The 13,721-nt window shown below is 38.0% G+C and overlaps 1 protein-coding gene and 1 non-coding gene across 14 annotated transcripts in view; both read left to right on the top strand.

Moving 5' to 3' along the window:
• The window catches only part of LRCH3 (leucine rich repeats and calponin homology domain containing 3), a 126,925-nt gene that overhangs the window by 57,328 nt on the left and 55,876 nt on the right, over window positions 1-13,721 (top strand). For all 13 annotated transcript variants that reach the window (XM_024124398.3, XM_028492847.2, XM_024124396.3 and 10 more), the window contains exons 5-6: window positions 3,480-3,616; window positions 4,784-4,893. In XM_024124398.3, the coding sequence (XP_023980166.1) occupies window positions 3,480-3,616; window positions 4,784-4,893 (247 nt within the window). The remainder of the gene's footprint in view (window positions 1-3,479; window positions 3,617-4,783; window positions 4,894-13,721) is intronic.
• Window positions 5,782-5,854, top strand: TRNAR-UCU (transfer RNA arginine (anticodon UCU)). Its single transcript has one exon. It is a non-coding gene; the product is annotated as a tRNA-Arg (tRNA).

Consider the following 13,721-nt stretch of genomic DNA (forward strand, 5'->3'; position numbering starts at 1 on the left):
AATGATTAAACAAATTAAGTATAATTGATTAATTGTTCAAAAATATAAATTCATGAAAGAAAGTGAAAATGGTGAAAATCATTATTAAATCAGAATATATATTTCTTTAATTTTATTATGTAAAATTTAATATCTAAGTGAGAGCAATGAATCACCCAGCTACATCATTCATTAGCTCATGAAATTTCTTGTTTCATCTATACTCCCATCCTCTTTCTCTTGCTCTGTCCTCTAGATTAACTTGAAATAACTTCCAGAAATTCATCTATAAACATTTCAGAATGTCTGTCTCAAAGATAAGGAATCTTTAGAAGATATTTTCATGACAGTGATTATCTAGGTTCTTCTACAAAATACGACTTCTAATGTACAGTAAATATTGAATTAACTAATGATGTTTTTGCTTCATTGTAGAATCCAGATGTTTATACAAATTTGATCGTGTATGATACTGAGTTCTAATATACTAGTGTGTGTAGCTTTGATATTTTTTGATCCCAAGTAAGCGTCTCAGAAAGTGACGTTTCCATTCCACTTTTATACATTTACTGCAACCATACTACCAAAAATCCTGCATATCTTTCCCCTCAGTTGGCTTGTCCAATAACCTTTATAGCTTTTATCTTCAGAGCCTTCCTCATTTCCTCCTGGTTCTACCTTCTACCACCTCAGCAGTGGGAATGCAGGCCATTAGCAGGACCAACCAAAATCATGACTGACATATAACTCAAAATTTCTATCAGGATTACCCCTCTACTCAGGACCCACCTACTGTGGTTGATCTTTAAAGGCTTACTAATGCAATAATACTGACTTAATATGAAATTAAATAATCAAAACAATTGGGGTTTTGGTGAAAATGAAAATCCGGGATTTCAGATGATGATTACAGTCTGATAGTTTTATCATCTAATTTATTTCTTTATCTTATTTGGAATGCATATTACCAAGAAAATTGTCACACAGATAGTTTCAAATGTTTTTTTGTAGACTTATCTTGTAATCTCAGCATACTCAATTAAACTGAGATGGCAGGAAGGCTTCATCCAACACCTACACAAGTTAGTGTGGAAGTTCATGTTCCTTGGTGATCTCTAACATGTTACAGTTTGGTAGATAAAGATATTACGTCTTTTGTTATATTGTCATTTTGATTTTAAATTAATTTTAATTTTTATCAAATACATTATTCAAAAAGTCAAATAGTAATAAAAGCTTAAAATAAATAATAGCATTCTCCTGCCTCAGCCATTCCTCTCTCCAGTTTCAATGGCCAGAAGCATATACCTTCAAGTCCTTTGACTCTTTCCACTATTTGCTGACATATTTCTAAATGATCTGCTTTTACAGCTATTGCTGGATTTATCAACTTTGACATCTTGTTTTTATTGTTGCTTTTCTAGAGTTAGTAAGTCCTTTTTAAAAAAATTTACTTAGCTTTTTATGTACCTGTGGCTAATTCCTCCCTCTTTTTCCAGTAGCCTTATTAGTCAAACCAATCAGATTATGTATCTTTCTTTTTTTCCCCTGAATATTTCCCTCATTGAACCTTTTTTCTTTCTCTTCCAGTCTGGACTGGTTGTTCTCTGTTATTCTCTGCCTAGCTTTTCTTCTTCTTTGCTGAACTCTTATTCCTCTTATTCCTGGACTTCATGTCTTCTTTCTTACTTTTTTTTTTTTAATTTCAGCTTTATTGAGGTATAACTGACAAATAATTCCTCTTTCTTACTTCACTCCCTTGTTTTGCTAGAGGGCATCTTCTAGTAGTTTCCTGAGAACATGTCATAGGAAAACATTTTTTGAGATTTCACTCAAAAAGAAATATCTCTATTCTGTGCTCACCGTTGATTAATAATTTGGTTATAAATTCTAGGTTGAAAATTATTTTGTCAAATGATTTTCAAGTCTTTTTTCGCTTTTAGCTTTCAATTTTAAAAATTAATGGTTGAGGGACTTCCCTGGCAGTCCAGGGGTTAAGACTTAATACTGCAGGAGGCATGGGTTCAGTCCCTGGTTGGGGCACTAAGATCCCACATGCTGCATGGCATGGCCAGAAAAAAAAAAAAAAAAAAAAATTTAATGGTTGAAAATTTGATGCCATTCCTAATTCCAGTCCATTGTTTGTTACCAGTTTTTTCCTCTGGAATATTTTAAGGTCTTCCCTTTTTTTCCCCTACCGCTCTGAAGTTTTATGATGATGTGCCATAGTATGAGTTGTTTTAATTCAATAAACTAGATACTTGGTGGGCTTCTATCTAAACCAGAGATTTCACATCCTTCGTTCTGAGGAATTGTCTTATATCTCTTTTTTGATAATTTCTTGTCTTCTGATTTCTCTGTTTTCTCTTTCTAGAATTTTTGTGAATTAGATATTGGACTCCTTTAATGGATCCTATGGTTTTCTTATCTTTTTTGTTCATTTCTTCATCATTTTGCTTAACCAGGTGGTAAACAATTCCAACTGTTTATACTCTAACCATTCTTCTGAATTTTTAATTTCTGCCATCTTATTTTTCATCTCTAAGAACCTTTGTTTTTCTGATTTTTTAAAAAAACATTTCTTTCTTGTTTCAGTAATTTAGTATTTTATCTCTCTGAAATTAGAGACATTAATTCTAGTTTTTCAAAGTTTTCTTTTATTTCCTACATATTATCTATTTTTTCAGAGCTCTTTTTTTCTATTGGCTTGCATGTTTTGATTTCTGTCTTACATGTTGGAGGCTCTTCTAAATGTCTGTGGATCATGTACTGTCTGTATAGAGCTAATTAGAAATTCCAAGTATACTGGGCAGGAATTGTATAATAGTAGTTAAGCAGTAAGCTGGATATTTTATTGGGGGAAACTCCCTGTCAATATCTAAAGGCCTTTCATATGGGACAATATAGTTTCTCCAGAGAAAGATGTTTTCCTTCTTCTGCAGTGTTGTGTATGTTCCTAACTACTGCCAGTCAGGAGCTGGGGATGGGGTAAGGTTGGGGAGGAAAGTGCTAAGGTCTTGTGGTCAAGTTTGTAGACTTTTACTTAAATCCTCCATTTTCAGCAGGGAACTCATCCTGACTTTCCATTGTGCCTGCGGTCCTTGAGTTCAGAGCCTTTCAATTCAGCTCCTGTCATGATTGGAAAAGAGTAGTTACCTAGCTGCATGAGTTGGGATTGAAGATCTAGGCATCTAGCCTGTTCTTTATACAGATTATCATGTAATCCTGTGTTATTCACACCTTTCTGTGGTATCAGACCTAGTTTCTAAGACTTTCTGTTGTTCTATAAGGGGTCAAACAGTTTGCTTTTCATTAATATTACCATCCCTAAGCAACTAGATTTCATTTTACGCCACTTTGCTGTATATCAGTTAATCACTAAGAAAGAATGGAGGTGAATACTTATGTTAAATCCATTATATTTAGCTAGACGCTCCTGAAAAAAATTGTCTAGTTCTGAAATATCTTTAATTGTTTATTTCCAACTTATCTCCCTGCAGAGCTAGCAGAGTTGCCTTTGATACGGTTAGACTTTTCCTGCAATAAAATTACAACAATCCCTGTTTGTTATCGGAATCTCAGGCACCTACAGATGATCACCCTAGATAATAATCCACTACAATCTCCTCCTGCACAGGTAAACCATAGTTGATTTGAAGTATGTTATGAACTTTTTTGACAAAAGATGAAGTTTAAAAGTTGTAAGTTATATGTATTTATCTTTTTTTTTTGGAAATTAAGTTCTTTTAAAATAAATTCACAACTTACATGTATTCTTTAGAAGCCTTGAATAAATGGGATGGAAGATAGGTAATATTCCAAAAATGTTTTTCCTTTCACTAAATTGACTTCTTTTTAATTTGAAGGAGTCTTCCTTAAAGTTTTTTCCTAATAAAATTTGAGTTATTTCTTTCTAGTAAAACTTAAATGTCGACAATGTAAATGCTAAAGACAAAATACTCAGCTTACAGAACTAAAGAACATCAATGTATTTCTCATGACCATTGTTTTTGTACCTTCCTATTTTCTAAAATCTTAAGTTCCTCATTTAGTCAGTTTGGTCATTTGTTTATCAGTGACTGAAATGAAACTACTTAATAAAGTTATTATAAGGTAGCTTTATAAATAGATTCTAGACATTCTATAGTCTAAAAAGTGTTGACCAGCTTATATTTTTCACTGTAGCTTTCCTTACTCTGCAATTAATTGATGGTCTTGTACAAGCCTCTGTATGGCAACTGTTAAACTTTATGAGTAAACTTCATAACTATAGAAAGGTCTCATAATCCTAAAGAATTTGTGTGTTGACTGTGGGACAGAAATCAGTAGGTAGCAACAGAAGTGTATATAACTTTTTAAATCATTTCCTGCTTTTCTCTCTTACAGGAAGTAGGATTGAAAACGTAATTGTGCATGATTGTTGGATTCCTAAAAACAAAAGTTACCAATATAATCCATGGGGAGCAATGCTTTAAATCCCTGACTATGCCTAACCAATCAATATAAGTTTACTTGGTATTCTAACAGTGTTTATAATCATAAATTATTTATTTTATATGTTACTGAAACTTATTAGTGACTAGAAAACAAAAACCTACATTTATATCACTTAAAAGCTTAAAGTAACAAATGATATAATGTTATAATCAGTATATTTTTAGTATTATAGTATATACTTGATAGAAATGCCTTCTATTTCCAATATACATTAAGTAAAAATGTATTTTTTACTTTAAAAGGCGAGGGGACACATATATTTCAGATGAGTAATAATTTGGTTGTATTTATATGTTACTTTGTTTAGATATGTATAAAAGGCAAAATCCACATATTTAAATACCTGAACATACAGGCTTGTAAGATTGCTCCAGATCTGCCAGATTATGATAGGAGACCCATGGGTTTTGGCTCCTGGTGAGTATGTTGTATTCTTTTATTATTGTATCCCATCTCACAGAGAATCAAATAAACTGAACCTTTAAATTTACCTGACTCTTTGTTTGACCAAAGGGAAATATCCTATTCTGACACAATTTTTCTCAGAATGCTTATATTAAGTAAAAGTTGATTACATAGATGTGACAAAGTGTAGTCCTAAGTCAGGGTTTCTCAACCTCAGCACTGTTGATATTTTGAACTAGATAATTCTTTGTGGTGAGGAGCTGTCCTATACATTGGAAGGTGTTTAAAAGCATCCCTGGCATCTGTAGCACCTTCCAAAGTGACAAACAAAAGTGTCTCCAATAACTGCCAAATATCCTCTGAGGGGTCCCCAGTTGAAAACTACTGGTCTAAGTGACTTGAATACTAACCTTGGCTCTCCTGTTAACTAGCTCTGTGACTTAAGGCAAGTCATTCAAACTTTTTGGGCTTCATTTTTCCCAGAGGGAGTGAAGGGGTTGGATTTGATGACCATTAATGTCATTTCACGATCTCTTAAGTCTGTGAATCCCTCAGCTACATATAACACCTGACTTTTACAAAGTTACTTTTTGACATTCCCAAGCAATGGAACAATCTTAAGTTGCAGGAATTAAATTCAAAAGGCCTTTAAACAGGCAAAATTGGTGTCTCAGTGAAGGTGCAGTAATATTCATAGACTTTACTCAAAAAAGAACACTTCAGGCCTTCTCTTAGAACTTGTCACATTTACGTAAAAGCACAGTCCTAACCTTCTCAGTGTCCTAGTCTAAAACAGATTAACAAACTTCTATTTTGGTAGAGTTTCTAAAAGCAGGCATTAAAAATACAAAAATAATTTGAAGGAAAGAAAAAACTGTAAAAAGCAGATGCATAGGGAATTCCCTGGTGGTCCAGTGGTTAGGACTTCGCACTTCTACTGCAGGGGGCCTGGGTTCGATCCCTGGTCAGGGAACTAAGATCCCTCAAGCTGTGTGGCGCAGCCAAAAAAAAAACAAAAAAAAAAACAAAAAAGCAGATGCATATTCAAAAATTCAAGTAAGTGATAAACTCTAAAAAGGAGGAAGATTCTGTGTGAAAGAGGCATAAGGGGGCTTTTCATTGGGGTGGCTTCTCTTGTTGCGCAGCAGGTACCCTAGGCGCACAGGCTTCAGTAGTTGCAGTGCACGGGCTCAGCCGCAACTGGAGAAAGCCCACGCACAGCAACGAAGACCCAGCACAGCCGATAGATAGATAGATAGATAGATAGATAGATAGATAAACCCTTTTAACTCTGAGAAGACTGAAAGCACATATGTGGTGTTAAGGAGGACATAAAAGGTTTTGACAGATGGTAGGGATTAGGTCTTACATACAATGTGCTAATCTAGACCTCTCTTAGAGGAAGGATTTTGGCAGTGGTGGGGGGATATGAGGAGACCCAGACCACTAATACCAAGAATTTAAAATTTTCCCCATTATCTCCTTTTCATTTCTTTTTCCTCCTACCTCAGTTCATTACGTATAATATGGAACTCTTGTTTCTTATTTATAGAAGAAAGCTTTGTTTTTCCTATTTAAGTATTTCTAAAAGTTTCTACTCCTGTACTCTTAAAAAAGATGTACAACAAATAAAAATAGGTTTTCTTTTATATATACACTAATTTATTTTCTCCCTTGGAGTTAGTAATCCTTGGGAAGGAAAAGTATTCCTTTCCGGGCTTCCCTGGTGGCGCAGTGGTTAAGAATCCGCCTGCCAATGCAGGGGACAAGGGTTCGAACCCTGGTCTGGAAGATCCCACATGCTGCAGAGCAACTAAGCCCGTGCGCCACAACTACTCAGCCTGCGCTCTAGAGCCCGCGAGCCACAACTACTGAAGCCCGCGCACCTAGAGCCCATGCTCCACAACAAGAGAAGCCACCTCAATGAGAAGCCCGCACACCGCAGCAAAGAGTAGCCCCCACTCACCGCAACCAGAGAAAGCCCACACACAGCAACGAAGACCCAACGCACCCAAAAAATAAAAAATAAATAAATTTTTTTTTAAATAGCTTTAAAAAAAAAAAGTATTCCTCTCCTGAAATAGCAGAGTAGGAACATTAAACTGCTACTGTTGCCTTTGAGGTTTGCGTGTAAGTCATGAATAGTGATTACTGGGTATGTGTATATGAGGGTATGCCTGAAGAAACCAAGGAGGAAGCATCATTACCTGTATAAACAGTGAGCTTTGGTTGAGGGCTGCAGTGCTAATTGCAGAACCTGTCTCTCTCTGTGACTCTGTCCTTAGTTTTGAAGACTAATTAGTCTTGGCCTAATTTTTTTTTAAATATAGCAATCTTCATTATTTTACTTTAAAAACATATCAAGAAATCCTGGGAATAGACTTGTGTGTATTTGCTAAGAGATACAGGAAGGCTTGAGTCAATAGAGAAACCTTTCCTAAATGGGAAGTCTAAATAGCATAAACATGTCATGTTTCTCCAAAGGAATTAGTAATTATAGATCTAATATATTCCAATCCCTATAATAATCCCTAATTATGCTCCCTAGGTTAATCTGTCTTCTGCATTTTCCATTTTTTCCAGAGTTATGTTACTTTATTTATATATATATATTAAAAACAAAAATATTTCCTTCAACTCCTCATGCACCAGCAAATGAGACATCGTACTTTCATGTCTTTCTCACTAAGGTACAAATTAGTAAGATTACATTGTAGTTAGCAGTGCATTTATTCAAAATGCAGTCATGGAGTCAGAAGGCCTTAGTTCTAGCTCTGGATCTCTACTATTAAGCAGTGCACTTAACCTCTCTGAACCTTGGTTTCTCAATGTGATCTTTACCCTGTTTATATTCTGACAGTAGTTGTGAGGATCAAATGACCTATGTTTGAAAGTGCTTTGCTGACCATAAAGCCCTATATGAATATTAGGCATTAGAGTTATTAGCTGTCTACTGTGATCTTGGACAAATTTAGTCTAAGAGTCTTGTCTTGCTAAAGAGAATTTTTATTAATCCTGTAGCTCTTCAGGTATTCAGTACAAGTTACTGCTGTGGTAATTTCAATCCTTAGTTGCAACTTTCTAACTACTTTTGTGTAGCATAAAAACAACACACAGTCTTTCTTAAATCATTTTATAAAGGTCACAAATGTTTTTACTCATTTTCAGATGTAAATGTTTCCAACTCCTTTAACAATTTACACGTTGTGATAACTTTCTTATTTTATACAATGGCACACATTTTTAAAAATAGTCATCTAAAGTGAACTATGCTTTTTTGCTGTGATGATTTTAAGCAGCTTTATTTTATAGACTAAATATATTTATTTATGATGACGTGGCAGTGAGCCAAAACTAAGGAACGACTAAGCCACTGGTAAGAAGAGTCCTGCCTCTGTAACCCCAGTAGTGGAATTAATTCTCTACAACAAGCCTGAGCTTGTGAAAGCAGTGGCCATCCTTTATATATATTTATATTCTAAGCACCTGGAAAACTGCCTGGTATTCAATAAATGTTTGGTGAACTAAACTCAAATGAAGCAGATTTAGTGACTCTCTCTTAAGGACACATTCTTCGTAGAATGATAGCTTTTATTTAATGCTTTGTGCAGGTCCTTAGCTTATATTTTCTCAAGTAATCTTTATAGCAACTCTGTGAGATAGGTGTTGTTAATCTTTTTTTTTTTTTTTAAGCTTATGAGAAAACAGAGGTTGAAAGAGGTAAAACAGGTTAATTAAAGTCACATAGCTGGGCTTCACTGGTGGCGCAGTGGTTGAGAATCCGCCTGCCGATGCAGGGGACATGGGTTCGTGCCCCGGTCCGGGAAGATCCCACATGCCGTGGAGCGGCTGGGCCCATGAGCCATGGCCACTGAGCCTGCGCTTCCGGAGCCTGCGCTCCGCAACGGGAGAGGCCACAACAGTGAGAGGCCCATATACCGAAAAAAAAAAAAAAAAAAAGTCACATAGCTAAGAAATGATGGTGCCAAGTTATCAGTCCAGATCTGTTAAACTATTTGAAAAAAGCCATATTTTAAACTCCTTACTGCACTATACTGATTCACAGTTCATCTCCCTGCTATACAGAGTAACATAAGCATTTGAATCCATTTTATGCTAGGTAATTTACTAAAGAGACTGGACTTTCTAACAGGACATTGCTGGAGCCTGGCTGGCACAACTCTTCCTGGCCTCACAAAGGCCATATTTATACATAGGGTGACCATCTGTCCTAGTTTACCTGTGACTAAGGAGTTTTCTGGGACACAGGACTTTAGTGCTAAAACCAGGAAAATCCTGAACAAACCTGGAGAGTTGGTTAACCTATGTCTCACTTTAATCTTATCAGTCTAATCTCTGCGGCAGAGCAAATATGTGGAGAAGCTAAAGGTAACTGAATAAAGAAGATAAAATAATAGCTTAATGCAAAGATTCTATTCTCTTTATGTTGCCCACTTATAAAATAGCACAGTAAAATTAGGCTTACCTTGATTGGTCACTTCACAGAAAATACATTATATAGAACAGTATCCTCTAGAAATCTGAAAATCTTTACTTGAAAATTTTACATAATATTAAAAAGTACTGTTCGGTAAATCCTGAAATACATGTATTTCTTTTGGCATCTGCAAAAAAGAATTCTTTAAGTATGGCTTAAATATATATTTCATTAGAAAGCTTTTAAAATTAGGTACCTTGGCCTGACTTTGCTGTGATAAAACACACACAGTACCTGTCCTTAAGATCTGGAATCTAAAACAGGCATAAAAGCAGACATGTCATGTAGAGAGTACACATAAAACATTTTACTTAAATGCTAACAATTGGGAGATCTAGATGAAGGGCAAATAGATATCATTGTATTACTCTCCCAACTCTTGTGTAGATATGAATGTTTTCAAGATAAGAAGTTGGGGGAAATTTACTACTTTTTTTTAGAGAGAAGTAATTTTAGAATTATACTGAGACACGTATTTTGCTGAATGATCTGTGTAGTGGAGGGTAGGAAAATGAGGTAGATAGCTGGAAAGTACCTATATTTTTGGATCTTTATAATCAGAGCATGTTAGCACATTGGACAAACAGGTCTGTATATTACTAAATACATACAAAGTAAGATCTTTATCAGTAAAAATAAATGACAAGTTATAAAAATGTCTTACATTCACATAGGGTTTTTGTTTGTGTTCTTTTGTTTTTACTTAACACCTTTCACTTTATGTGAAGGCATATGAGTAAGAATGTTTAACCTCATTTTACAAAGGTTAAGCGACTTCTTTGAGCTAATAGTTGGTTAGATTATCTGTGAAATCCAAATACATTGCTCTTTCCCTGTACCTTAGGTTCTGATTCATTGTGACAGCATGACACAATAATTTTTTAAAAGTTATGTACACAAACTATGTAAGAATACATGGAATACAAAATCCAATACCAGAAGAACACTACATATTTTAAATTTGTACCATTGAAAGTTGTTTTCACCCTAGGCAGTCTTATTGAATGAAATGCTAATAGACCAATTTTTAACAGAGTCTTTATCATGTTTTAGACTTCAAATTAAGCTAACTTTTAAAACTATGTTTAAAAACAAGTAAAAACTAAAGCTATAAACAAGTAAAAACTAAAGCTATAAAACTTTTAGAGGAAAATATGGAAGAATATCTTTGTGACTTGGGGTGGGCAAGGATTTCTGAGGATACAGAAAGCAATAGCCATTAAAAAAATGATAAACTAAATTTTTCTTTTTCTTGCGGTACGCGGGCCTCTCACCACTGTGGCCTCTCCCGTTGCGGAGCACAGGCTCCAGGACGCACAGGCTCAGCGGCCATGGCTCACAGGCCCAGCCACTCCGCAGCATGCGGGATCCTCCCGGACCGGGACACGAACCCGTGTCCCCTGCATCGGCAGGTGGACTCCCAACCACTGCGACACCAGGGAAGCCCCAGTAAACTAAATTTAATGAAAATTAAATACATCTATTTACAAAAAGAAAATATTAAGAAAACAAATAGGCAAACCACAGACTGGGGGAAAATATTTACAAAATACATATATGACAAAAGACTTCTATCCAGAATATCTAAAGAATACCTGCTTATACTTAATGTTAAAAAGACAAACAACCCGGATCTGGGAGAAGATGGCGGAAGAGTAAGACGCAGAGATCACCTTCCTCCCCACAGATACATCAGAAATACATCTACACGTGGAACTGCTCCTATAAAACACCTACTGAGTGCTGGCAGAAGACCTCAGACCTCCCAAAAGGCAAGAAACTCCCCACGTACCTGGGTAGGGTAAAAGAAAAAAGAAAAAACAGAGACAAAAGAATAAGGACGGGACCTGCACCAGTGGGAGGGAGCTGTGAAGGAGAAAAGGTTTCCACACACTAGGAAGCCCCTTCTCAGGCAGAGACTGTGGGTGGTGGAGGGGGGAAGCTTCGGAGCCACGGAGGAGAGTGCAGCAACGGGTGTGGAGGGCAAAGCAGAGAGATTGCCGCACAGAGGATCGGTGCTGACCAGCACTCACCAGCCCGAGAGACTTGTCTGCTCACCCGCCAGGGCGGGTGGGGTCTGGGAGCTGAGGCCCAGGCTTCACTCAGATCACAGGGAGAGGACTGGGGTTGGCGGCGTAAACACAGCCTGAAGGGGGCTAGTGCGCCACAGCTAGCCAGGAGGGAGTCCGGGAAAAAGTCTGGAGCTGCTGAAGAGGCAAGAGACTTTTTCTTCCCTCTGTTTCCTGGTGCGCAAGGAGAGGGGATTAAGAGCGCTGCGTAAAGGAGCTCCAGAGACGGGTGCAAATCGTGGCTATCAGCGTGGACCCCAGAGACGGGCATGAGCTGCTAGGGCTGCTGCTGCAGCCACCAAGAAGCCCGTGTGCAAGCACAGGTCATTATCCACGCCTCCCCTCCCGGGAGCCTGTGCAGCCCGCCGCTGCCAGGGTCCCGCGATCCAGGGACAACTTCCCCAGGAGAAGGCACGGCACACCTCAGGCTGATGCAACGTCATGCCGGCTTCTGCCGCCGCAGGCTCGCCCCACATCCGTTCCCCTCCCTCCCCCTGGCCAGAGTGAGCCAGAGCCCCTGAATCAGCTGCTCCTTTAACCCCGTCCTGTCTGAGCGAGGAACAGATGCCCTCAGGTGACATACACGCAGAGACAGGGCCAAATCCAAAGCTGAACCACGGGAGCTGTGCGAACAAAGAAGAGAAAGGGAAATCTCTCCTAGCAGCTTTAGAAGTGGCGGATTAAAGCTCCACAATCAGCTTGATGTACCTTGCATCTGTGGAATACCTGAATAGACAACAAATCATCCCAAATTGAGGAGGTGGACTTTGGGAGCAAGATATATTATTTTTTCCCCTTTTCCTCTTTTTGTGAGTGTATATGTGTATGCTTCTCTGTGAGATTTTGTCTGTATAGCTTTGCTTTCACCATTTCTCCTAGGATTCAGTCTGTCCGTTCTTTTTTCTTTTTTTTTTACTTTTTAAAATGTTTCATAATAATTTTTTATTTTAATAACTTTATTTTATTTTATCCTACTTTATTTTATTTTATTTTATCCTCTTTCTATTTTTTCTCCCTTTTATTCTGAGCCATATGCGTGAAAGGCTCTTGGTGCTCCAGCCAGGAGTCAGTGCTGTGCCTCTGAGGTGGAAGAGCCAACTTCAGGACAGTGGTCCACAAGAGACCTCCCAGCTCCACGTAATAACAAATGGCGAAAATCTCCCAGAGATCTCCATGTCAACACCAAGACCCAGCTTCACTCAACGACCAGCAAGCTACAGTGCTGGACACCGTATGCCAAACAACTAGCAGGACAGGAACACAGCCCCATCCATTAGCAGAGAGGCTGCCTAAAATCATAGTAAGGCCACAGACATCCCAAAACACACCACCAGACGTGGACCTGCCCACCAGAAAGAAAATATCCAGCCTCATCCACTGGAACACAGGCACTAGTCACCTCCACCATGAACCCTACACAACCCACTGAACCAACCTTAGCCACTGGGGACAGCCACCAAAACCAACGGGAACTACGAACCTGCAGCCTGCAAAAAGGAGACCCCAAACACAGTAAGATAAGCAAAATGAGAAGACAGAAAAACACACAGCAGATGAAGGAGCAAGATAAAATCACACCAGACCTAACAAATGAAGAGGAAATAGGCAGTCTACCTGAAAAAGAATTCAGAATAATGATAGTAAAGATGATTCAAAATCTTGGAAATAGAATAGACAAATTGCAAGAAACAGTTAACAAGGACCTAGAAGAAATAAAGAGGAAGCAAGCAACGATGAGCAACACAATAAATGAAATGAAAAATCCTCTAGATGGGCTCAGTAGCAGAATAACTGAGGCAGAAGGACGGATAAGTGGCCTGGAAGATAAAATAGTGGAAATAACTACTGCAGAGCAGAATAAAGAAAAAAGAATGAAAAGAACTGAGGACAGTCTCAGAGACCTCTGGGACAACATTAAATGCACCAACATTCGAATTATAGGGGTCCCAGAAGAAGAAGAGAAAAAGAAAGGGACTGAGAAAATATTTGAAGAGATTATAGTTGAAAACTTCCCTAATATGGGAAAGAAAATAGATAACCAAGTCCAGGAAGCACAGAGAGTCCCACACAGTATAAATCCAAGGAGAAACATGCCAAGACACATATTAATCAAACTATCAAAAATTAAATACAGGGGCTTCCCTGGTGGCTCAGTGGTTGTGCGTCCGCCTGCCGATGCGGGGGAACCGGGTTTGCGCCCCGGTCCGGGAAGATCCCACATGCCGCAGAGCGGCTGGGCCCGTGAGCCATGGCCGCTGAGCCTGCGCGTCTGG

Source organism: Physeter macrocephalus, chromosome 1 (assembly GCF_002837175.3).
Source record: "Physeter macrocephalus isolate SW-GA chromosome 1, ASM283717v5, whole genome shotgun sequence".
In the NCBI taxonomy this organism is placed as follows: domain Eukaryota; kingdom Metazoa; phylum Chordata; class Mammalia; order Artiodactyla; family Physeteridae; genus Physeter; species Physeter macrocephalus.